This window comes from Camelus bactrianus, chromosome 4 (genome assembly GCF_048773025.1).
Source record: "Camelus bactrianus isolate YW-2024 breed Bactrian camel chromosome 4, ASM4877302v1, whole genome shotgun sequence".
Lineage (NCBI taxonomy): Eukaryota > Metazoa > Chordata > Mammalia > Artiodactyla > Camelidae > Camelus > Camelus bactrianus.
The window spans coordinates 41,072,674-41,099,793 of NC_133542.1; the positions used below are offsets into that span (position 1 = coordinate 41,072,674).

The following is a 27,120-nucleotide window of genomic DNA, read 5'->3' on the forward strand; positions in this document are numbered from 1 at the left end:
ATTTTACCCTATTTTCAAGCTAACAAGTTAGCCTGCCACCATTTTCATAGATGCTGGAAGGACGCATGAGACTCCAGGGTCAGAGACAAAGGACTTTATTACCAATAGCACTGAAAGAAGCATGAGAATCAGCGTGTTAGTATCAGTTCTCCCGCCCCAAAGTCCCAAGGGGCTCTGTGGACAGGCCCAGATGCACGCCTGAAAGCTCTGTGGTTTCATTACAGGAGAGGAACTCTAAGCTTAGGAAACTTGAAACTTTTATGATGGGCAGTAAGCAGGCCTGCCCTTTACTCTGGAGAAAAACACTATCTCTATCTTTCAAGACTTTTTGTTTTACCAACATTCTTGAAAAGAAAGTCCAGGAAATGGACAATTAGTGCCCTGATTGCAAGACATGTACAAACATGAGAGGTCTATGGGGAATCACCTCCCAACAGTGGCCATGGAGGTGGAAAACAGATTTCAGACAATAAATCTCCCTTGGCTTTAATGGTCCTCCATTTGTACTCTGCCCCTCTTCCAGCCCTTTTCTTACACGTGTGATCTCCAGAGAAAAAGAAGAAGGACGCAAAGCCAAGGCAATGAAAATGATAACTCATTTTTCTCCTGTTGGGGGATGTGAGTAACTTGGCCTTCTTCCTGCACCCACCACAGCCTGCTGCTGAAGTTAAAAATGGGAAAGTCTATTTTGAGTGATTCAAACAGCATTTATCCTTTGGATTTCTACACTGAGCTGCCTCTATGGACACAAATCTACTCAGAATGCTCTCATAATCTGGAAGTTTCTAAACTTCAGATGCCCCCCAAATGCAACATGCCAAGACCCATGTTCAAAGCCACAACTTAAAAAACACCAACATAAGGAAAAAAAAAAAACTAGAGAGGAAACAACAGGTAATATTGTCACTGATAATAGTAATATCAACAAAAGAGCTATTATTTAATGGATATAATAAATCAGAAGCTATGCTAAAGATATACATGTATATCTTATTTGATTTTACAAATAAGAAAATAGAGTCCAAAGAAATTGTTACTCATTAAGGGTCATATAGACAGTAAGTGACAGGTGGAAAGCAGACACCAAAAACTGAGCTCTTACACAGTCCACCAGTTGGAAAAAAGCAAAAAGATCACACCCAAAGAAGCAAAATCAAAATCCTTACCAAAGACCATGGATGGCAGGTAGCCAAAATGAGACAATCATGAGAAATGTTTTCCCCTAAGGTCCTGTTCCAGGCATTATTCCTACCAACCTGGGAGAGTAGGTAGTGCCACATACCTCCCTGAGGAGTCTCATGTTCTTTGAGTCTGAAACCAGGCAAAAAGTGTAATGAATAAATAAAACTAAAAAGCAAACACCAGAATCTAAAATGTAAACAAATACGAAGACACAAGGGCAAAAGAAAGGAAGGCAAAGACTCGCTCCTTCACAAGCTAAACTTGTAGAACCTGAACTGGCTTCAGGAAAATTCCACCGTAATTTGTTATGTGCTGATGATTTGCCACTAAATTGTTCCCCACACTTGATCTCCTTTTCTTGTTGCCAAAACAGCATCATTAAGAGTTTTAATCTTGTTGGAAAACACATTGGAGAGGAGAGGAATATATTTGTTAAGATCAGCAGCTGTTTCTCCCACAGCGTAAGAAACAACAACTAATAGTGTAGTCAGTCAGTGAGCATAGCAGAGAGGTTATTCCTGTACTTCTTGCTTAGAAGTAGAGTGTATTAGTCAGAGTAGGCTAGGCTCTGCAGTAGTAACAAAAATCCCATAACCTCAGTGACTTGACACAATGAAATTTATTTTTCACTCGTGCATATAAAGTCTAATGCATGTGTCTCTGGTTGGGCAGGTTTCCCCCAAGTGGTAACTCAGGCCACAAGGCACTATTTATCTTGTAGCCATAGGCTTCCTAACTAATGGCTTCAAGGATGACTAGAGGAGATGAAGAAGACTGTGAATGGGAAGTTGATTGTAGGCTAGATTAATTCTTGCCAAATAGGTGATACCTAAGCAGAAAAAGAGAGAAGACTGTAAATGTCCCTTACAATGGATTTCCCTTTAATGGCTTAAAAAAACATTTTTCTCCTAATGTCCCAATTAATAAACGGAAAAGGTGCACCTCACACCCAACCACATTCCAATGGCCCATCCATCTCATTATCGGTCACACAGGGGCCAGTCCAACTACTCCAGCTCCTCAGTTCTTGGGGCATCTGTGTCAGAGGCTCACATCTTAAGTGTTTTCAGTGTTATTTCCTCAAATCCTGGGGCTCCATGCAGCTCAGTTTTGACATTGTGTTATATTCGTATAAACAGTGAGGTAACTAACATCTATTTAATTTTCCAATTCTTTCAATCTTTACAAAATGCCACAGGGGAGGTATATTCTTAATTTTCAAAACATATGTTCAAAATGGTCTCTCCTTATCACTGTTTCTCTGAATATCTTCCACACAGAGAATGTTCTCTGAAACTCTCCTAGTCTGAAACCTCGCTCTGAAAAGCCCCCTGCCACACAGCCCATGGCTCTTCTGTCTTCCCTCTTCCCCACTACAGTTCTATTATACACCAGCGCGGCCTGCCTCGCTTCTTTAGCATTCTCTCAGCATCATCCGCAGCCTAGATTCCCCTCCATGAAGAGCTACCAGCAGACCTAGTGAAAAACTCTTATCCCCAGAGAAAGAGTCGGGGGTGGTAGATTGCAAATACTCCCACAATCATAATATACTGTAAATGCCAAGAGCATTTAAAGCATCGGAAACCAGCTTGCCTCCTAAATGGTTATAAACTTGGAAAGACGAGGGGAGGTTAAAAGTCTAATTTAACCGAAAATCCACTTACATTTGTCATTCTTACTCTTCTCTGTACCCACAGTTCTTGGCACAGAGAAAGTTCTCTACTGCCTGTGGAATAAAGGCAAATGGACTTGTGGCTGAAACAAACGTGACAGGAGCACCATCATCGAACACTGACCCAGTAAGAAACGTGACGGCCACTTGAGGCCACTAGGCTCCAAATGAGCCGTCAACTTTTTAGAGAATAAACTCTCCCAGCACTTCTCAGAAATTATCTCAAATTAATTGGGATGGAGGAGAGAATGGTTTTTTAAGCCACTGAAGGGAAGTCAATCTTAAGACACATTTATTTATAGTCTAGAATACTGGAAGTGCCTTGTCTCATTTTCTCCTTAGTTAAGTACCACAGACTTGGCCAGGTCCTCAGCGGTTCTCCCACCTCCAGGAAAACTCCCAGACCCGGCCCTTTGGTAACAGCCCTTTCGGCTCTGTGACACATCACTCATGCATCCAACTGGAGATCACTTCTTGTTTTTGTCTCCTCTCTACGGTCTTAGGAGAGCAGGATGACCAAGAAGGAGCTGAGTCCACACTCTCCCTCCACCCAAGTCCCTTCACCAACCTGTTTACCATCATACACGGTCTACACTTGGAGCATCTCCAGAATCAATGTTGGTGGTTGAAAGTAAAGTATGTAGAATTATATATATATATTAATATATAATTGCATGTTATATACATACCATTTATATATTTATTTATTTAAATGTGTACAGATACATTTATATATAAATAAACAAATGTGTGTATATATTGATTTAAATTCTGAGTGAAGAATTTTATCCTGACTAAGGCTTCATTTTGCATGCACGCCCTCAAAGTACAACAGAGTCATCCGTTCTTTTGGTTTGGTTTTGTATAAGTGATAACATGGAGTCCAAAGGAGAGAGCAAGGTCTTTTCTTGTTTCATTGTAGTAACTCAGATATCTCTTACTTTGATCTTGGTTGATGGTATAAATGTGAAATAAAGGAATAAAGGGTCTGTCTGAAATCTCATAGTTCTTAGTCACAGAGTAAGCTGGGGAGTGCCCATCTGTAGTATTTCTGCTGGGATATAAGGAAAGCACATCCTACACCAGATGCTGGCTGGTGTAGGATGTGTTGTGCAGTGTTCATGGAATGGTAATGTAGAGTAGGAACATAATTTATGCAAGAGATCAAGGACATCAGCATTCTGGATTATTTGAAAGTGACTGGTCCATGAGGGTCCTCTTCCTAGCTTCACATGGCTTGGTCACGGCCTACCCAGGGGTAGAACCATGAGTTATACTCAAAATATTTAACAATGCCTATGGCCTGGCATGGGGACTGACCACTCAGAACAGATGCGGTTCCACTCCAGTGGCTGGAACAGAACCAAGGAAGTTAATCGCTGTGTGAGGCACTACCTATTAGCTGTTAAGTAGAGGGAGATGTGGAGTATTCCAAAGGTGAGGCCCTGATGGCTGGGTTGACAACATCAAGAGGAGGGGGCACTCAGGCGAATGGCCATTTACCAATTGGTATAGGAATATTTCAATACTTAACGTCTTGTACCAGCACACATGCTTACCATCTGCTTACCAGTGCTGGTTACAGCTCTTTCTCAAGCACAGAACCAAGACCTGGCAGCAGTGAAGGGGTAATACTTCTTTATCTAAGTCATGATTCCTAGCCCAGTGGCTTATATCACTATCCAAAGCTAAGCATCATAAGGCCTCATCTTTATCCTGGGAACAAAATTAAAGTCAGTGCCCAGATGAAACAGTAACTGTACTTCCAGCTCCCTGAGTCACAGCAAAGTCCTCTCTCCAAATATCTAAGATGAAGATGATAAATCTCTCCAGCCTCAAATTTAATCCTGATGTTTACCTTCATATAGACATCAATCTGAAAATGTCTAAAACCAGAGTGACTGATTCCCTGTACCTCTCCCTGCTGCCAAACCCACCTTCCCCTTACTCTCAGCCATCTCAGTAAGTGGAACTGCCACTGGCCTGGTTGCTCAAGCCCCAAATCCAAGGATCATCTCGATTCTGTCCCTGAATACCCCGGGGCCGTCAATAAACACATCCAACCAACTCAACCTTCAACACGGATATGAAATCTAATCAATTCAGTCAACCTCCAAAATTCCTCTGCTAGTCAAGTCGCCATGACAGGTCACCCAGACAATTTTGTAGCATCCTGATTGGTCCTCCTGCTTCTACTCTTACCAAATTCAGTCTAAACTCTGTCTCTGAGTTTTCTTTTTCAAAAGACAATCAGATCACCTCTGTCTGCTAATCACCACTCTCCTGTGGTCTCTCCAGCCCTTAAACTGAAACCCAAAGTCCTGCTTCCCCTCATCCTCTCTCTCGCTCACCTAAGTGCCTGTAGCTCTTCCACAAGCCCACTCAGCCCACTGCCACCTCAGGCTGTCTCACCAGCCTCGAACGCTGTCACCCCCTGCTCCCTGTTCTCTGAGTCTTCACGCAGCTTGTCCCATCTCTCAACCCAATCTCTCCTCAATAGTCACCTCTTCAAAGAAGTCTTCCTTTCAAAGCTAGACCCACTGATCCCCCAGGTCTCCACTCTCTAACTGCTTACTCTGCTCTATTTCTCTTCATGGTCCTGGCTAACCAAAAATCATCCTGCACGTCTGTTCACTGTCACACTGCAATGGAAGCACCAGGAGGGCAGAGGCTTTGAATTGCTCTCTTCTGAATTCCAGAGACCTGGAACAGGAGCTGGTGTAAGCTCCCAGGTATTTGTGAGGAAAATAATTGATTTTCATTATTTTTTTTTTTACCCACCAAAGCGGGGTTACTTTCTGAAAATTCTTATTTGGTACGCACACACTATCTTGACATGACATTGCCTTTGTGAGTCATAAAGAATTTTTTTTACTGTTGAATTCTTATCTTAGAATGCATTTTTCATGCTGTTTAAGCAGGGAAGAAACAAGTAAACTCATGGTCAGCATCTTAAGAAGTATAGGTGCTTCCTATCATAGATTCCTAGAATTTCAGAGCTGAGGTTTTATAGATCCTCCATTACCACTGTCTTGTTTTATAGTTCACAGCTGTGCAAGGGTTCAGAGCCGTGCTGTCCAGTATGGTGGCCACTAGCCGTGTGAGGCCACTGAACACTTAAAATATGGATAATCTGAATTGAGTTTTGCTGTAAATGTAAAACATACACCAGATTTCAAAGATTCAATATAAAAAAAGAATATGATACCTTACTGATGTTATCAATTACATGTTGAATGATTATATTTTAATATATTAGATTAAACAAAATATATTGTTAAAATGATATTATATTATAATTATATTATTAAAATTAATTTGTTTCTTTTTTTTAATGTAACCACTTGAAAATTTTTAATTATGTGTATGGCTCACATCAGCAATTCACATTCTATTCCATTAGAGACAACTCGTAAGACTTGCCTAAAGTCCCCATTGTACTGTAATGGAAGACCCAGAAGCATATGCCAGACCCTTGTCTCTACCTGCAGCTTCCTTCCACTGCCCAACCCAGCCATGGATGCCCTATGCTGACTCTTTACCAGGGGCAGGAGAGAGGAGCTGTATGAAGAGCAGGGAGCCCCTGGAATCAAACTACCTGGTCAATCAAATCCCAGCTTCACATCTAGCAGCAAGAGACTTTGACAAACTCACTTAATCCTGCTTTATACCTTTGGACCCCTTTCACCCATTTCATCCACCTCCTAGGAGTCATTTTTATTTCAAGAGACATTTCTACAATCCCAGTTAGATGATTCATTTCAATGCATTCAATTCATTCAAATGTATTCAATACATTTTTGTCCCTGACAAACCTATATATATAAAGTCTCAAGTTACATGAAATTTCAGACATGGTTAGAGAACAAAGGAATGTGAAGAGCTCTATTTCTGCCACTTGTCCCCCAAGGTAAACAGCAACCAGGTACTATTTCCTCAGTTTTGCTGGAGGCAGCCACTACACACACATGCACGTGGGTCAGTGTCTGCCCTGAGTGATCAAGGTAACTAATACTTCCACTATGGCTGAGGAGTTACCGCTGAAACCCAGAGCTGGAAGCACTGAATCCAGCCTCTTCATTTTACTTATATGGATTGTCCAAGGTCACACTGCAAAATAGAAGCCATATTGGGACTCATACCAAAGATATCTGGCAAGTCATCCACAGGGCTTTAGACAACATCCAGCCTTTTCAGATAGTTGAAAGTTTAAAAGCATTAAAGGGAAAGCAAGTCATTAAACATGCAATGTATCAAATGTAATAAGGAATGTTTAGAACTCTGGAAGAAATACAAATCAGAAATAATATTACTAACTATAGCTCTATCAGATATCAATACAAATTAAGAAATTCTTTGAGTTTTTCAACTCGTAATAATTAAGAACAAAACCCTTTCAGTTTTGGCCAGCATGATTCTCCCTAAAGAGTAAGATGACTTTAAACAGAAAATTTAGATTCTCAAAATGAACACTTTAAACAAATGAATATACTTCCATTGGATAGTAAGTCTTCTGGCCATTTTCTGGTTTGCACCAAGATGTAACTACATTGTAGATAGAACTGGTTTAATTCTCCTAAGGGCAAATTCAAATTGCCTTCCAAGTGCAAATTACCTAGTGATAGTTGGGGGGGGGGGGTTGTGGGTATACATGTGTACACAGAACAAATTGGCTTCACTGAGGCCATGTCTAAGTGATAGACACTACCTTTAGTGTCCAGTCTTATCCTGATGAGCTTATGTCAAATAAACCAAAACCTCCTCTTCATTTCTTCCACCTGTCTATCCCCAAATACAGACACACATTGAATTACTAGGCAAGGCAGAAGGACTTCCTCATTATCCTAAATGAGCGGTAATCTGAAAGAGCTCAGGGAAAGTTCCAGCAGGTTCCTCATGCATGAGCTACCTGTAGAAAGTCTGCGATTCCACAGCAACAAATACAAAGGCAGAGAGAAGATATTAAAGGGGGTGATTCAGTCAACCCTTAGGCATTTTAGAACAAAGAAGCATTTAAACCCAAACACTTGCTTTGATGGCTTCCAGCTGATGGGAGTTTTGGGTAGGTTTATGTAGGTTTATGGTCTGTGACAGGGGCTCTGTATTTAATTCACTCTACTTCATCTTGTTCTTTCATTCATTCTTAAATAGCTTAACGTTTCCATAGAAAGTAAAGGGATAAGCAAACAATATTAGACTGATGTGTTCAAACACAGAATATCCAAAGAAGAATCAAGACAAGCTTTAAGAAACAACCTCGTGGCCCTCATCTCTTGAATCCAAGATCTAAGTGTCTCCTCTTTAAAGTTCAATGACTGTAAAAGAATCAGAAGTGATGGTCACCAGACAGCTAGAAGAGCTTTTTATAAAATGTAGCATCTCTTCAGCACAAATTAGGTAGTGAAGAAACTAGCTGCCATTGCAAGGGGCAGTGGATACAGAATCCAATCAGTTCAAATGAGCTAATTAAAAGTTGTTTTTTAAACATTAAAAATTGGAATAAAGGAATAAGTGATGCTTTGCGTTGCAAGAAAATGTATGGGCTTGAAACACTGTCCTAACTTTCAGGCTGAGATTGTAAATTTTCTCTTTTTGGTTGGGCTGAACTTTGCAAGCCACAAAAGATGAAGGAGTAAGAAGACATGAATCATACATACAGTAACAATACTCAAATTAAATTTAAGAATAAGTAGAGTAATCGTGAGCAACATTGAGTTTTTTGACGCTATTATTAATTAAAGTATTTGATCTGATATTAAGTAATCTAAGTATCAGAGTAATGATAAATTTACAGGAATTAATAGTTTAAATGATTATTTGATTTGGTTACATTTAGGAACAGTATTTTATTTTATTACATTTAGAGACAGTATTTGATTGTTTAAAAGAATAAGATTAATTTAACCTATAAGTTTAGGTTTATGAGATCACTAGAGTCACTTAAATGCTCAGCTTTTTTTCTTACCAGCTTTGTCAGGGGGCTGATCTATTTGAGGATACTCAGGGCTTTTAAAATTTGTAAATAGGTTTTAAAAATGTTTAGAGGAAAGTTAATCCTTTATTTCACTAAATTAGTAAGTAGGGTTAACTTAGTAGTAAATTAAAAGCTAATCAAAGAATTATGTGAAAGGCATGGTTATTTTTATACAAAAATTACTAGATTTTTGAACATTGAAATGAATATTAAAGGCTTAGGAAAACTCGGCTTTTACACTTCTCAGCTTTAATAAATAAACTCAATGTCAAGTAAAACAAGCAGCTTCTAATGTTTATATGCTTGCAGAAAAGCTCCTATCAAATATCTGAAAAGTCAACTGTAGAAAATGTGGGCAGAAAATACAAGCATGTTGTTTATCGCTAGAAAGGTGGGAGAATGAGAGGTCCAGACACAGCACTGCCCTCCGGCTATAATATGTTCATCACGTTAGATACGAGGTCCCCTTTCCCCAACATATACATTCTGACTTTTCTGCCTTTGAATTACATAAGATTGGGAAAGAACACCCAGATATATTGGGAGTTAAAAAGCTAAGTGCGAAACTAAGTGTATAATATTTCATTAGCTAGGAGACAAGTTTAGCTGCTGTTGAAAAAGGGCCCCATCATTTCTGACTCAGGGCAGGAATAGCACCTGTCTGGTATCAGGGACACAGGCCTTTTCCACCTTGTTGCTTTTTTGTCCTCAATACTGGACTTCCAACTCATGGCAGAAGACAGTTGCTCTAACTTCTCCCACCAAATCAGCACCCTTCTCTAGAAGGGAAGAAAGGTTCCTTTCCTTTTAAGGGCACAACTCAGAAATAGCCTCAATGCCTACAGTTTACATCCCATGGGCTATAACCTTGGTCAAATGGCCACGCCTAGCAGCAGGCAAACTGAGAAATATGGTCTTTACCTCAGTGTCATGTGCCAAGATATTACATCACTACAGAAGGAGGAAATTACAGATATTCAGGAGACTGCTAGCGATCTCTGCCACAAGTATGACACTTTTTAAGGGAAAAAAATTTTTTTTAATATTCAGTGTTCACTTTTGTGCATAAGAAAATATGAAAGCTTAGGAAATATAAATAAGATGCATGCAATAAATCACTGATTCCCAGAACATCAGCCCACAGTCCAATGTCAGTATATAATGACATTTATACATCACTATATAGTCCAAAAGTGAAATGTAATATGAGCAAATATTGAGTTAGTCATAAATATATATTCATTCAATTTAAAGTGTCCTTTACTAAGAATAAGCCCTTTTCACTGTTTGAAGTTAAAGAAGCCTTTCTTTCATGCAATTATATTGATAATAAATGGCAGTATATTTGTTCATTCAGCAAATGTTTCTGGAACACCAAGGCACCACACAAGATCTTGAAGATTTACTGGTTCCAATAGTCCCTACACTCAGCAAACTTAGAGTCTAGCAGGGAAGACGGAGAGTACATACAACGTCAGAAATAGAGTTTCAAACAATGATGTCACTACTTTAAGGAAGAAATGTAGAATAGGCTATGGGACAATATTCTGGGGGGACTCAATTTGGATTGGGGAGTCAATGAAGGCTTCCAGGAAGAAGGGATTTTTGAGATGCATTCTGAAAATGAGTAGCAGTTAGCTAAAGACCAGTAAGATGCACGTTGGAGGCAGATGACTGGCACATGCAGATACCTGAAAAGGAAGCATTTGGCTTGTTGTAAGTGCTAAAAGGAAGCTCTGTGGCCAGAAGTGAGTGATCACAAGGAACGTTGGCAGAGGGGTGGCAGGAGACAGAAGGTCTCACAGGCCATGCATAGATTTCAAATTTGCACCCATAGGTAATGAGAAGACATAGAAAGGTTTTGAGCAGGAAAACAACAGCCCAGTCTACAATTTTGAAAGGGCACTCTGGCCGCAGTGTGGAGAGTGGACTCCCGGCTCAGGAATGGTAGGTGATGAAGTAATCCAGACAAGAGCTGGGGCCAACAGGATGGCAAGAAGTGGGCCCAGTGGAGATTCAGTGTCTTGAAGTAGATTTTGGTGAGATTTTGGACCATGATTAAGAAGCAGGGCTCTGGAGTCTGACAGCCTGGATTCAAACCCTGGCTCTGCCTTAGCTGGTGAACCGTGTCTTGGGGCCCCAGTTTCCTCATCTGTAGAATGGCGAGGACAATGATAATTGCGCCGTCAAGCATGGCGAGGAATACATGAGCTCATTCATTTCAAGTGCCTAGATTGACAACTGGGTGTATAAACGTTAATGTTTTGCTAGTATTTCCATTTCTAGTGTTAGGTGTAGTAGAAGAAAGATAAAGATTCTGGATTCTGGCTTGAGAACCTCGGTGGTACCCTTTGTTTTTTAGTTAATTAACTTTTTATTATTTAAGTTACAGCTGTATAACAGTGATTCACAATTTTTAAAGTTATACTCCATTTATAGTTACTATAAAATATTGGCTATATTCCCCTTGTTGTACAATATATCCTTGTAGCTTATTTTATACTTAATTATATCTCTTCATCCCCTGCCCCAAACTACCCCTCCCCACTTCCCTCTCCCCACACGTAACCACCAGTTTGTTCTCTACATTTTTGAGTCTGCTTTTTAGTTTTATTCACTAGTTCGTTGTGTTTTTCAGACTGGTACTATTTGTTGAGGTAAGGAGGACAGGTGGAAATGTGTGAATCAGGGAGAGGATAAAAGAGAAGACCCTTCAGTTTGGTTCAGTGTGTTCCACTTTGGCCATGTTAGGAAAGGCATTGTTCATTGTGTCTAATATCACCCTTTAAATTGCTTTTTGGATGAATATTCTAAGATATTTTTTAATAGTCTCACTTGGTAAAATTTTTAAATGGATGGTCCCATTTTGTTTCCTTTCCCAAACTTTTAAAAACAAACTCAAAATCACAAAATGTGAAAACCACTGTTTTAAATAATACCCATTACAAAGATTTATATCAACAAATGCAATATATTTTTATGTGAACCACAAAATGTCTTGCTACTTCAAATACTGCCACTAAGAGTGACATTGGATCATTATTCCTGCTAGCTGCACAGAAAAAGGTCACTTTCCTATGAAATTTGCTCAAGTTGTGGTGTGGCTCTTAACATTTCAAACTAGGTCTTAAGCTTCTGAGGATTTAAGTCATCATGACTGCTTCTTTCTGTAGACCTAACAAATTTCATATTCATAAAACTAAGTGCGAGATGGGCCTACAAAATCATGAAGTCTAACTCTTTCATTTTACAGCAGAACTACTTCATATTTATAAAGGTTAAATAAAGACCAAGAAGAATTATAATTTTTCTCAAATTATTTCAGAATAAAGCAATAGAGAAGAACAATTAGCAAATTCCTCAGCTATAGTTCTGTTTATGTATCAGAGTTGTATCATGTACAGTTATTAGGAAAAGTCTTTATGGAAATACAAAAACTGTATTTTCCAAATATGATTTCATCTCTAGGACCCAGGCTCAATTTTCTCATTTTGAAACCACTAATACAGGTATAAACACATGTTCAAAATGAGACATTAGTCAAGATCTTGGACATGTAGAAAACAAATCGATTCTAGAATTTTTAACCTGCCTTTCTTTAAGGCTCAACTCAGGCCTGTCTTCCTTCCTACAGCAGCCCAAACAATAGAGACCTCCATCTCCTATAAGGCATTCACACTACTCATCTGGTATTTCATGGAAACCACTACAGAGAGAGAAACATACATATATTAATTCAGCCAGCGTAAGCTAAGCTCTGTGCTTAGCACCGTGGGTGAACAAAGCTGTCATGGTATTCAAGGTCTCCTGTGAAAGTCTTCCTTGACGCAGCCAATTGCGTGGCTGTGTCCCATCCATGATTATTCAGACCTTGGAGCAAGGTACTCTCAAGATTTGGTTGCTCTTATTTTTTTTCATAAACTTCTTTATATGTAACAGTCCCACGAATCCAGGCAGCAATTCTTTTCGGAGTTTCATAGAATAAGATTACTTAAAGTGGAACCCAGGGGGCTGACTGTAACACAACAGAGGCTTCTTTTCCAATCTAATTTCAGCCCTTAAATTAGTTTTATGAAATTAAATTCTTTGTCAATAACTGGGGCAGTTTTATTTTATTTTAAATTTGTACTATTAGCAGGAAAAAGGGGAAAAAACCTTATATCCTTGATTCTGAGATTCACTGCCAAACAAATTAACATTTTTAAGGTCAAGATGCCTTTGCATTGATGTGTACATTTCCTTCAGGGGCACTAAATGAAGAGCTGCTTTCAAATCAATGGCAGATCTTAGAATCGATGCTGCCTTAGAAATGAAATTCATCATGAAGACTCAGAGTGACTTAATGAAAGAATGGATTGGCAACGAAGGGACTGGACCCCTCGCTGGCGCTGACTGTCAATTAGCTACTGACCACCCAACCCTGTGCATCTGCTGAGGTCTCTTCATTCCTCTGGACCTTTTCCTCCTCGTCCACCAAATAAAGTTTTGCACTTGTGTTTCTCAAACCCTTTGTGGTAGGGACTAGTTTCTAAATCTTTCCCATTCAGTTGCTGAGTGTCACATCAATGAAATACAATAAAAAAATACCCTCTGATGCCACGACAATGTTAAATGCCTATACAAGTCTCTAGCCGCTTACTCTTGATTTCTGTACTTGTCTTTGATGCACCCTGGCCTGGCGCCCACAACTGCATTTTGAGTGGCACTGACTTGGCTGAGTAAGATTTAGACCATGAGGTACATTAGGTGATGATTCTGCCAACGATTGATCACCTTCATTTATTTGATTTTGTTTATAATACAATTAGCTTATATTTCCCTATTAATAGGAGCTGAGCGACAGAAACATTCTGGGGATGAGTTATTCAAAGTGAAGGTGATATTCATGGCAGATTCACAACAGCGGTGGCACAGTGAGTCCACCTGTGGGTTGTTGACAACTGACCGACAATGTCAAAGATGCCTCTCAGACAAAATAATGGAAGGTAAGTGTCCCCTTTTCCTCTCATCGCTAAGTACAAAATAGAAGAGTGTTTCAGTTACTTAGGGGACAAAAAAAACTTGACAACGAGGAATACTACTCTTCAGATGAAAATGCCAGCCAATGTTCCATAGAGGGCAAACTTTCAAAGAGAAGACTGATAGCTGGGTCTAAAACCTGCTTCCTCCACACCACTTAATCCACAATAGAAGGGTAACTGCTTAATGGTTATTGCCCATAAAACCACTGCAATCTACAGAAGCACACCTTTATGAGTGGTACATCAAAGTTCAAGGTCCCAGCAAATGCGCACACTGCTCTTTTGTAAGGACCCTTGCCGAGGTGAGACATTCCTGCCTACCTGCTCTTCCTCTTTGCACACCAACCTGGCACCTGGGGGCAAAGGCTCAACAACCCCGACCAATTACCCAGCTCACACTCTGAAGACCCTTCATCAGGTTGATGAGGGAGAGATTGCTTCAACTGCAAGAATCAGGGCCTCCCCTTAGGCGGGTTAATCCCTGGGGCCTCCTGGAGACCGGCTGAAAGATAAGGATATATGGCTTAGAGCTGAGGGTGGCCATCAGAGGCTGGCCAGTCCTGAGCTCCAGGCCCACACTGTAAGACAGGTTCTCCAACTTGAGCACATACTGGGATCACCTGGAGGGCTTACTGCATGAGATTGCTGGCCCCAGGCCAGAATTTCTGATTTAGAAGGCCATGGTAGGGACTTGAGAGTTTGCATTTCCAGTAAGTTCCCAGAGGTACTGATGCTCCTGGTCCTGGGAAGAGATTTTGAGAACCACTGATATAAACCATCTGATGATAGAATTGAAAAGACCTCAGAGGTTACCTGATTGAAACCTTTCATTTTACAGGTCAGGCCCCTGAGGATCAAAGGGAATGTCTTGCTTATGGTCATGTATCACTACTCAGAGGCTACTGCCACCAAAAAAAGAGAAAGAAAAAGAAAATACTCAGGTTCCCAGAGCCTTAACGCACTGCTCACTTCATGACTCTATGTTATGGCCACACACCGGTCCCTTCTCCCTGAGAAGGGGCACCAGCGGAGGCTACATGCTCTTGTCCGTCCTATCCGCACGCCCTGCCAGGAACTACATGCTAGTTCTAACAGTGACCTCGTAACAGTAGGCAAGTGGCCTGGGCCCAGACAGGGGGTTGGCAGCACAAGGGGAACTACTTCTTGCCTAGGTTTTAAACTCTCAACAGCTGGCTCCAGAGAGGAGGCTGTCACCACTATGCCACGCTGCCTCTCCCCCAGCTCCGTGGCAGTGGGCACAATCAGATGGTCTGAGGTTTTGAAAAGTGACACAAAGTTGCAGGAGACAGTCTCAGAAGATCTGCAGCACTAACGTGCAGGGGAGCATCCAGCACAGCTCAGTGACTCCCTGGGTGACCAGTCCCTGGCCACGTGTTCGGCAGTCTGGTCTGATCCCAGTGTTGAGACTCCCTTGGACCCTGCCCTTTGGCCGAGCCTGCTCTCCAATACCCATCAATTCTATGAGTTTCCCGCTTCCCCTCCAATGAATTATTCTGCTGCTTAAATGGTCTTAAACCAAGAACCCTGGCCAACATGACAACCTATCCATCTACCAATCAGCAGCTGTAATGAAAGGTGACGCTCCGCAGAGGCTCGAACGGTGCCTTCCTCCTTTAGAGCCCCGGGATTCCCACTAGTGCACTTTCAATTCCTTGGAAAGTGTCTACAGCAGCAGCTGCTGGCCTTGCAGGGAGCCCGGCTGCAGGCCATCTGCACTCAGATGACAGCCGTGGCTGTGATGCACGGCTCCCAGACTAAACTGATCCAGGAGTGCACCCTCATCCACACCAGGGCCCAGTAAAGGCCCAGAGGGCTCTGGAGCTTGGAAGAGAATGGAGTCAAGTCATGTTGATGGCTGTGCCCTGGAAAGGCCCTGGCTCTGGCTCTCCCAGTTTTTATTATGCAGTTATTTTCATTTCGTGAGATGCCCTGCCCTGAATTTCAACCTTTGTCTTCAGTAACACAACAGCTTTGTTACACTGACTCACTGAAAATTCCCCTCTTCACCTTCTCAACCCAGCGACCTCCCTCCCTGCAACACCACACATGGGAGATCTTATGAGACTTCCCTTTTGTGAATCAGGTATCAGGGAAAGAGAGAAAACACAGACTAGAAGTCATCTTTAAAAGAGAAAAAAATTTTTTTGAAATTTTTTACCCTTTGAGGAGTAAGACTTTTTTTTTTACATTGTTTTTGGTCAAACTCCACTTAGATTTTTTTCCATGTTATACCCACTCACAGCATGACAGCCTCAAAACTCTCATCCTTAACTTTGTGCTTTAGAAATGCAGTTCTTCAGGTACTTAGATACTGCGGACTGATTTGAATTAGGGGACTAGGTATCTTTGTTTCAAGTAGCTTAAGCATCTTAGAAGGAAAGTTCTCCACTAAAAGTCACCAAAGCCCTGCAGCGAAATGCCTGATTCCCAGACTAGAAAGTATGATACATTCGAGATGAGCCTGGAGCATGTAGTTACAAAAGTAAGGAAGTGCTTCAAAAAAATGATGGAGCATGTCTCAGTGATGCAGGGAAGCTGCCAGAAGGGGGTCTCATTGCACAAATCAGGTACAATCTAGGACCAAAATGCTTAAGTACAGAAATCAAGTAAAGCATTGATCAAAATCATATGCACACACAAACACACCCTGAGGTATACATGAGTGTATATAGATAATAGATAAACAAACCAAAAAAGGGGCAAAGAGAAGGCTCTTACAGCAGAATGTCCAGTGCCAACTGGTAAATGTAGAAAGAGTGGAGTTGGAAAATCATTTGAGCCATTAAGTACTTTGTGCTCTGCCTGTTCCACCTTTTAATTTTTATTAAACGTTCGTGGTCACCTTCCCGTGTGAACAAGCACCTCCAGCTTAGCTCTTGGAAACGATTCCCTGGCACTGAGCTCCGTGCCTGGCACTTTGGATTAAACTAAGCAAAGAGGAAGGAACACGGGCAAACTTACCATTCTGCTCCTCTTCCTCCTCACAGAGCCAGAAAATTCTGCCACTTTCCACTGAGAAGCCTATATTCTCTGTGCCATTTCTTCTAATAGACTTCCAGTCCAGGAACATGATGGCCACTTCTAAAATGGAATTTTGTTTATAACCAATGCAGTGAAACTTTGGGGGAACTCAGATTTTTCAACTCTTTAGTATAAGCATAGGAAGAGGTTTTAAAGTCAGCTGAGTAAGGGAAATTCAAAGCACAACACTTCTGTTAAAGCACAACCAGGAGAGTTTAGACAAACTGCTGGTGACCTACAGTTGATCAGCTAAAATGGAAATGACACCTCACTGGTGGCTAAAAATGCTCAGGAATGGAGCCATGCTAGGTGACACTTGCCATTGCAGACAAAGCCAAGAGAAGTCAGTCCCCAGTTATGAAAGGGTAGAACCAAGGGGAGTGGGTACAGCTCAGTGGTAGAGTGTATGCTTAGTATGCACAACATTCTGGGTTCAATCCCCAGCACCTCCATGAACAAAAAGGAAAAAAAAAAAAAAAAAAGAGTAGAGCCAAGGTTTGAACCCAGGCAGTCAGGCCCAAGAAATTACATTTTTAATCTCTATACCAGCACAAGTTATATACAAACTCCCCAGTAAACTTTATTCCTTTCCATGAGAGGTCTGCATCCAAAATTAAGCCATCAGAGTTGCTGGAGACACTCAACCCGATTGACAAGCAACACTTCCCCAAGGCTAATTCATTACCAATAAAAGGTCACATTCCTCCCCATTTAATTGCTATTGTCCAGACAATTCCTTCCTACACCAGGAAGTGCTCTTCAAAGTTCTTATCAGAACTCTTTTGTCCTACTTTTATCTTGAGGAACTGACAAGGAATTTCTTTCCTCTAAATTCAGCCATCTCCTTTATTCCTCATTGCCCCACCCACCAATCTCCATCCACTGAGCACACTTCACGCTGACATCTTGCAATTTCCAGCCCTGACCGGCCAACAGCCTTTATCTTTCCCTGCAGACACTGACCCAGGCTTTCATTAAGCAGATAGGATACTGCCCCATTGAATGCACTTTGCAAACAACCTCCAATCATTTCGTTGCAACAGCATGCTTCCTCGTGAAAGAGTTGGTGGCTTCTCAAATCATTCCATGTTCCACACGGGATCCTAAACTCCCATTTGCAAAATGGAGCTTTCACCTGAGGCATCCAGGCAATGGCTCATCTAATACACCTATTGCAGAGGCTCGGGTGATTTTTTTTTTTCCCCACTCAAACTGCATGACTTCAGACATAACAGCATATACCATTCCCTGATTCCTCTATCTTCGGCGTCATCACCTCCTCTGTCTTACAAAATGCAAACGTGCCCTGCTCCCTTAAAGAGTGAAAGTAGCGGGGAGGGTATAGCATAGTGGAAGAGTGCATGCTTAGTGTGTATGAGGTTCATGACTTCGATCCCCAGTACCTATATAAATAAACCTAATTACCTCCCTCAACAACCCCCCCCAAAAAGTGAAAGAAGCCACGGGTTTCAAAGTCCATCTTTGGGGTTCTGGACAGTTCTATGTGGTGTGGAGACTATTTCTAACAGTTTCTGAGTCACTAGCACTGAGCCGGTCACTGCCAGGCTTGATGTAAAGGAGTTGAGGCAGTGCCTCAAGGGGCAGAAGAGAGTTGGACTTAAGGGCCTGGGTGGGGACAAAAAAGGATTCTGGTCACCAGAATCAAATAGGACTTCCAGTGCAAACAACATACCTACAGACATTCCTAACCTAGTGTGAGTGTAAGTAAATGCAAGCATTTTTCTCCAAACAGGTTTATTACCAGTACAGTATGGCTCAGTTTACTGCTTAATTTTTCACTTGCCAAGCTCCTGGTATATTCCAGACACACACGGACACAAATCAAAATATTTCAGAGTGAAAGAGGGTCCAGCCTGTCCTTGAAAAGCACGCAGCTAAAGCTAGGCCTGTCCCTAACCTTTGTGGGGCCTGGGACAAGGGGACAGATGGAGGCCCACAAAATTACTTTGAAGTGCTAACCAGGTAGCAGACTGTTACATAATCCTCCCTCCTGGACCAGTGTAGCTTTAGAACAACCTGGAAGGCCTGGTACAATCTGAATTCTCAGACCCCTCAGAGTTCTGGGCCAGATGTGAAGAGCAGCCTCGGCCAGCAGACTGAATCCCCTCCCTGCCCCACCCAGGCTCCATCTCTTCCCAGGGAGGCCTCGTGGGCACACCTGTAGACCCTCAGCCCACATTTCCAGGCTCTTCCACAACCCCAGCACAGCTGCTCCACCGGGCACTCCTGAGGGATGCAGTCTACTGCCCCTACTTGCACAGAGCAGGCTTGGGGCCTCTGGGCAGGGAATTTAATAGGCATCTGGGATGCAGTGGGCAGTGTGGACTCTGGGCAGGCAGCCCAGTCCACCTGCACACACTTAGCCCAATGAGGAGGGGCACAGCCTGGGGAAGGCCAGACTCTGCCCCCTCTAAACCCAGGGAATTACATGGGGGTTCCCTTGCCCAGGTCTGATGGCAAGACTGACTAAAAGCTGTCTGTTTTCTTCTAATTAGATGGGCTTTTCTTTCCTCAAAGCCTTCTGGAAGGGTGATTCCTTACATTAAAGATGAATAAACTGGTTTAAGAGAGGATTCCTGTCTGGAAGAGATAAAAGAAAAGAAATGGAAATACTTGCAGCTATCTAAAAAGATTGACAGCTACTATCCTGGTCTGAAAGAAGGAAAATGTAAATATCCCTCAAACAGCAAAATGGACTGAACAGGGCTCTCCAGGTCGGAAAAGGTGGGATCCTGTCCTGCAGCCTATATTGGGCAAACCTTAACGTTCTCTTTCCATTTTTGTAAGTGGGTGTCCTACCTAGACCTGGGCAGAGGGCAAAGGAGCCCGACGAAGACCAGCCAGCACAGCTGGGGCAGCGGAGTCCCAATCCCAGGAACCAGCACAGGCTGAGTTAAGCTGAGCAAAGGAGGTTTGGGCCTGTGGCAAACAGAACCGCCTAGCCAAAGGGAGCCGCGGAGGCAGGCGTGGGGTGCGGGGCAGCTCGGGCTTGGACTTCATCCCTACGACTCGACTGGCCTGGTATCTGCTTTGCCTTTTCTCATTCAGGTCAAGTTCGCCAAATTTCCGTCCTCTGTGTTTAATTCTCTAAAATGGGGATATTACCTGCCCACATCACTGCCCAGCGATGCCCAGCAGAACTAAGCGCAATACCGTACTCCGTAAGCGCTCAGTCAACGGTACTTACTCAGCCCTGAGAGTGCAGGGGCCAGAGCTGGCGCTGAACCCAAGATGTGGGTCAAGCACCCACCCCCAATATCCAAGATACGCGCTAGAGACGGAGGAGTCGGGTGGATGAGGCTTTAGGGAGAGGAGCAAACCAGAACAGATGGGGGAAAGCAGATGGAGGTCAAAGGTTACGTCTCAGCCTTGTTTGGGGGTAAGAAAGGGGGTACCTTCGAAAGTCGCCCAGCTGGAGGTTCAAAGGACCCAACTGGCTGCCATCCGCGAACCCCTGGGGGGAGGAGAAGGAAGCCGCCCTGCACCGCGCTCGACTCCAAGAGAGGACGCGGGCGAGGGAAGCAGCCGGGGGGAAACGCCCGGCGCTCGGGGGTCGGAGAGACGCAGCCACTCACCCAGCAGCAGCAGCTTGAGCTCGCGGCGCGCATCCTTCTTGTCCCGGCGAAGTTGCCGCTCGATCTCGGCGCTAATGCGCTGCGACTCCTTCTCCTCCGCCGACAGGCAGCAGCAGCCGGCCATGGTGCGCTCAGCACCCGACGGGAGACGCGGCTCCGAGCGCCTCGATGCTCCGCCGCCCGCTCGCCCGGCCGATCCGCTTCGGCACCCGAGTTCGGAAAGGACAGACGGAGGCCGATTAAAGTTTGGCAGTAAAAGGCCTGGATCACCCGGGCTCTGTCCCTACTCGACCGTCGGGTCCGAGGTGAGGGGGGCGAACCCGGAGCTTTGGGAACGCTCAAGTGTACTGCAGATTCGGACTCACCCAGCCCCACAACCCGCTCGGGGGAGGAGGAGGGCGAGCGGGGGAGAGAGGGTTGCCGGCCCTGGAAAGACCAGTGCGCCCCTTGGCACAGGAGCTCGACAGTCAATCGGGGAGCGCAGACCGCTCCTTAAAAGTTGGGGCGTCGGTGCCCGGAGAAAAGCGGGACCTCCCAGGCCTGCAGGTGTCCCCAACTGGCGCGGCGTAGGTTGGAGGCAAAGGTCCTGGCTGGCCCTTTCTTGCGAAGTTCTGAAGAAACTCAGCAGTGACCGCAGCTTAAGATCGAGTGGGAAGGTTCCGGCTTGGCGTTTTTGGTTCTAATTGATAGAAGGAGGCGGAGCCTCTCGAACCCGCAGCCCTGGCGCCTGAGGCAGTTGGCCTTCGGGGCGCGCTAAATCGCTGGCACCTGGAGGCGAAAGGGCGAGCAGGGAGCTGGGGAGCGGGTGTCTCGGGGAGCAGCTCCCACACCTGCCACCCTGGCCTTGGCGTCCCGGCGCGGAGGAGGCCGCCAGCCGAGGCTGCAGTTATCAGCGCGCCCTGGGGCGGGCTTCCGACAGGTGATTGAGGTTGGCCAACTCCCAGCCTCAACTCCTTTCAGCTGTAAGCGGAGCGAACCGAGCGTGCGCCGCGGGACTCCGCGCGCCAGGGGCGAGGCTGAGTTCTCTCTGCCCACCTGAAACTGAAGCTCACAACAGGGTTTCCCAGACCGGCTCCTTCCGCTTCCCGGACGCCCCAGGCCAGCTCCTGGTGGACCAAAGCCCTTGGTCAGCTCAGCAACCTGCCTGCAAGGTGCAGCTGGGCCTGAGCGCTTTGGCGCTGCGCTCAGAGGAGCAGCTGCCCCTGGGTTCAGTTAAGTAAAAGAAGTGCGGAAGCAGAGGGTGCATATCCTACTGGCCCCTTCCCACCCGGCCAGACAAGGAGGGCTGGGGATGCGGGGAATGGAAAACGGCTGGCTACTTTGCATTTTGTGGTGGAAAAGACTCCTGCTATGCAGAGGGGGCTGACCCGTTTCCAGCAGCACCTGGCGTGTTCCCCGCCCCAGTCCTGAAAACTGACAGCCACCTTGCAAAGATGTGTCCGCACAGCCACAGTGGCCTGGCTCCTGGAACGTCGGGATCACGTTTGAGCTGCATTAATAAAAACTTAAAATTAAAAAAAAAAAAAAAAAACCTCTGTACTCAAACGGCACGATAGAATGCAGGTTACAACATCCGATTTTGTCCTCTGTGTACCTTTTGAGGCAGAGCCAAAGAGGTCCATAGGAAAAGCAGATAAGGGAAGGCAGAGGAAGGGCATCCTGTCGTCCACAGCAGTGAACGTGTTGTTGTTGTTTTTTTCCTTCTCCTCAAGTCAGCATGTGCCATGTAAATAAACACTTTATGGCATTAGGCAATTAGCTAATGCTTCCTCTATTAAGACCAAGCATAAGTGCCTTTCTTATGAGTAGCATATATTTAATCAATTCAAACTGAGGAGCATATTGAGTGGAGAGAGTGGTATGTGTGATTATATAAAGAACTTGGCATTACCATGCTATCTGGCTGCAAAGTCTTATTATTTATTTTACAGTTTAGGGAATGGAGACGCATCAGGCATTAAAAATGAATGTGCATACATTCTTAAATGCACGACTATTTTATTTCCTTGCAGGCATAAATTGATAGTAATAGTGACCCCTACAGGAAAGTTCCCAGACATTTCTTATTTGATCCGTAGTCATTTAGTCACACCTTTCTCTCTTAGCTTTTATAGATTCATTTACAATTTGAGAAAAATGACCTCAGCTTCTCAAACTTATAATTGCATGATAATTATTAGTGTTTTTTAAATGATTAAAATCAAGGCAAATTTGAACTCCCAAGTTAACTGAAATAACTGACCTGTTAGGTCTAAAGTTGCTAAGGTTTCAAAAAAGATATGAAAAAGCAAACTTCTTACTACAAATCTGCGAAACTTTCCTGGGCTGGTCAACTTGGCAGTATGTAGCAGAAGCCTTAAACGTATCCATCCCCTTTGACCAAATTAGCAATCCTCCCCTTAACAATCAGAGAAGCCATGGTTTATGTGCAAAGGTTTATTCCTACTAACAACAAAACAATCTAATAACTAATAACTTAAAACAATCTAAATGCCCAACAAGGGTGACTAGGTCAGATAAGTTATGGTATATTCATATAATGATATATTATATGGTCATTAAATATGGAAATACGTGAGTAATAAGTGAATAACAAAGAATTGAAGGAAAACGTCAAAATATATTGAGTTAAAAGGCAAGATACAAAAATATATCAATTTGATACAAATTGTATTGTGGAAACACACATATGCATTTTTAAGGGATTAATGGGACCTACACCGACAAGGTAAGTTGCTCTGAGTCATAGCTTTTTGGTTGATTTTAATTCTCTGATATAAAATTATTTGGGGCAGTTTGCATAAATAATCTAGGTCTGACTTTCCCCAGCTGTAAAATGAGAGGAGATGAACCAGAATAAGCTCACAGGGACCTCCCAATTCTAACATTCAATTATTTCTTTGATGATCTTCACACTTATAAAATCATACTAAAATAGTCATAAACCTAAAGCTGTTATTGACCAGCAGTAGCTAGAGAGAATTGTAAAACTAGGATAATCACAAATCAATTATTTTTATACTTCCAGTTTCTTTTTATTCACATCACTGTTTTCCTAATCTTTAGGATCTGGGGGAGGGATGAGAATAATTTTAAGTTACTAATTCATTTGAAATGTCTCTCCAAGAAGGGGTAGTTTTGAAAAGAGGTCTCAGTAAAAACAGTGTTTTTCTTAGATTATTCCCAAAGTGCTGCAATTCCATTACATTCTTCTTAAAGATTAAAGCACAGCCTGGATGTGACTTTTCAGATCTCTGCAAAAGTGAACTAATTGTCAGGTACTCCTCTGCATGTCCATGGAGTCCATGCCAAGCCCAACACCAGGTTCTGGGGATTCAGATAATGAGACATTCCAGACTTTAGGTGGGCTACTGTCTAGGAAAAAGAAGTAAGACTAAGACCCTGAGATCTGAACCCAGCCCTCCTTGCTTCCTTCCAGAGAGCAGTGAGAACACAGAAATCACCTGGGCGGCTCCCCACAGCCTACAGATGTGCTTAGCAGGCCCTTCAGCTATCAGCTCCTTCAGCTGACCTCATCTCCCATCACTCTCCCGGAACCCCAGACAAAAGTAACTACACGTTCTCCCCACCTCTTTGTCTTGATGCAAGCTGTTCCCTCTTCCAGGAATGCCCTCTCTCACCCCAGGCAAAGGCAGGTACTTTGTTTCCCAAACACATCTCATGTGAGAAACCTTCTCCACCCCTTGTCAATCAGACCCATCTTTCTCTGCTGCCTGAGGACCTCCAATTTCCTCTCTTCAACATCCCGCTCTGCTACGCCTGTTTGTTTCTTCTCCTAATATATTAGTTACTCATGGGTAGAGAGCTTTTTTCTTGTTCACCTTGCTATTTCTAAATTAATAAAACTTAGTTGACTGGATAAAATTGAAACCAAAAAAATTAGCCTGAGATAACAAAAAGAAACTAGAAGAGAGAACAGAAGGTTCTTGTGGTAGAAGACAGTGAAAACCAACAAGTCCACAGCAAGTCGAAGTGTGATTTAGGAAGGATATTTTGTTCTCAAGATGCCCCCCTTAGAGGGAATGAGTGCCCTGTTTCTAAGGAAATTCCAAGGAAATGTGCAAGCAAGGGGCTGGAAAGATGCCATTCTCTTTGACAAATGTAGTATCTTAGAATTTTAACAAGTAACACAGAATAAAAACATGACCTTGAAGAAGGTCACAAAGCTAAAAGAGCACTAGTAATACCTCTATGCTGCTCTGGGGCACTGTTTTTCACACTACAGATGTGACCCATTCCTGGTTGTGACCAGCATTTTTTTGTTTGTTTTAAAGAAAAAGAACATCAATAGGAAATATCAAAGTAGGCTACATGTATTATCATTTCATGAAAATTCTGTTTCAGTTGTATACATAAGTATCAGCTCTTAAGCAGACCAGTCATTAATGGGGGTTACTTGTCCATATCCCAGATAGGCTGGTCTAAATGATTCCTAATTTTCTAATCCATTTTTTTCTAAGACCACTATGTTTGCAATTTTTCATTCAATTTTCTGAACCCAATGTGTTCTCTAAAATGTTTTGAGTCCTTCCCTCCTATCACCACTCCCCCCCTTTCTCCACTCAGTCATCTCTAGTTTTGGATGTGCTTGGTAGGTGAGAGTTGCTGGAGTGGTGATGGATATTTTGATGAATAGGTGATAACTATACCTGATGATTGAAATGTACTTAACATCTATTTTTCTAAGGCAGTCAACATGTCAACATGTTGCTCCAAAATATTTTCTGCCTGAAGATCAGAAACTGTTTATTATATAACTTCCACTGAATAGGCTAGAATTATAGACAAGGAAGCCTGCCTTCAAACACACTTGACAGTGAGTGGGCAGGGATCGCTATTGTTTGTTCTTCAATCTGACTTTTTATGGAAGCTACGTTATCTCAAGAATTTAAGGAGTAGAAATCTTTAAGATAAGGAGTTTGGACATTTTTATTTTTCTTTTCTTTTCCTTTTTGCTTAAATCCTCCCCTCCTCCATTTAGATCACTCTCTTCTTGAATGAACAAATGTTAACCACCTAGTACATTTTCTTCTTTTTTATGCTCTAATGATCATATATATAAGCTTAAAAACACTCATAAATGTAAATAAATGTACACAGAGGGAGTTTGTCATCATTAGTTTAAAAATGGGACCATATTACATGAACTCTAAATTTTGCTTTTCTCACCTAACAATACCTTGTGAGAATCTAAGTAAACTCTTAGTAAACTCTGATTCAGTCTTTCATACATTCATACATAATATTCCACAGTGTGAAAAGGCTGTATTTTATCCCATTTTTCCCCATTGAAGGACATTCACTTCTATTTCCAACTTTGGCCACTAAAAATAAAATAGCATCTTTGTATACAAGTCCTCATGCTCTAGTGTTTTTATTTCTGTGGGATAGATTTCCAGGGAAAAGGCTACTGAATTAAAGGATATATAGATTTTTTTTACTCTGATAGATGTGGCTACATTCCTTTCCAAAAATACTAAAGTAATTCACATTTCCTCCAAAAATAGGAATACCCATGTCCCTACCAGCAATAAATATTACCACTCATTAATTTTTGGCAGCCTGAAGGGATTCAAATAATATTAAAGTGTTGCTTCACTTTGTGTTTCCCTGACTACTCATGAATTTGTACATTTGTTCATAGCTTCTTAGTATTTGCATTTGTTATTCAGTGAATTGTCTATTTACATCCTTTGCTCATTTTTTTAAATTGGCTCATTTGTCTTTTTCCTGACAATTGTAAGAGCTCTTCAATATTATATATCAACTGTTTGTCATCTGAATTATAAATTTTCAAATATATTGTTCTTTATCATTTTTAATGGAATCTTCTGTCATAGAAGATTTTAATTTTATATATCCAAATATTTCTATTTTCTCACGTAGCTTTTGAAATCCTAGCCTTTGTAAGAAAGTCCATTTCTAGATTGTACATGCAGTATCTTAAATTTTCTTGCGAGCACTTTTCTTTTTTCTTTTTTACATTTAAATATTTAACCCATCTGGTGTTTATTTTTGTAAAATATGTAAGATAGGACACTAATTTTATTTTCTTCCAGATGGATAGCCAGTTGTACCAAAATCATTTACTGAACATTCCATCTTTTTTTCCAATGAATTAAACTTCCATCTTTGTTATGTATTACACTCTAATATTGCCTGAGATCCATTTCTTTGAGTCTATACTCTTCCACTGAGCTACTTATATTAAAACCATCTTGATTTGATTACAGGGGTTCTATGAAATATTTTGATATCTGATAGGATATATCACCCCTCCAGAGTTACCAGACTCATCTTAGTTGTGTTCAGATATTTATTCTTTGATATGACCTATACAGATCTTCCTTAACTTAGGATGAGGTTATGTCCTGATAAACCCATTAAAAATTGAAAATATCAGAAGTCAAGAATGCATTTAGGATGGTGGGTATAGCTCAGTGGTAGAGCACATGCTTAGCATGCAGAAGGTCCTGGGTTCAATCCCCAGTACCTCCATCAAAAAATAAGTAAATAAATAAACCTAATCACCTCCCCCCACCAAAAATAAATAAATAAAAATGAAAAAAGTGTGCATTCAATACACCAATCTACTGAACATCATAGCTTAAC

At 42.3% G+C, this 27,120-nt stretch overlaps 1 protein-coding gene across 1 annotated transcript in view; it reads right to left on the reverse strand.

Annotated features, from left to right (window-relative positions):
* The window catches only part of GNA14 (G protein subunit alpha 14), a 148,121-nt gene extending 125,844 nt beyond the window's left edge, over window positions 1–22,277 (reverse strand). The window contains exon 1 of the mRNA XM_010952788.3: window positions 20,488–22,277. Within this exon, the coding sequence (XP_010951090.1) occupies window positions 20,488–20,611 (124 nt within the window). The 5' untranslated portion in view covers window positions 20,612–22,277. The remainder of the gene's footprint in view (window positions 1–20,487) is intronic.
* Window positions 22,278–27,120: the final 4,843 nt, after the last annotated feature.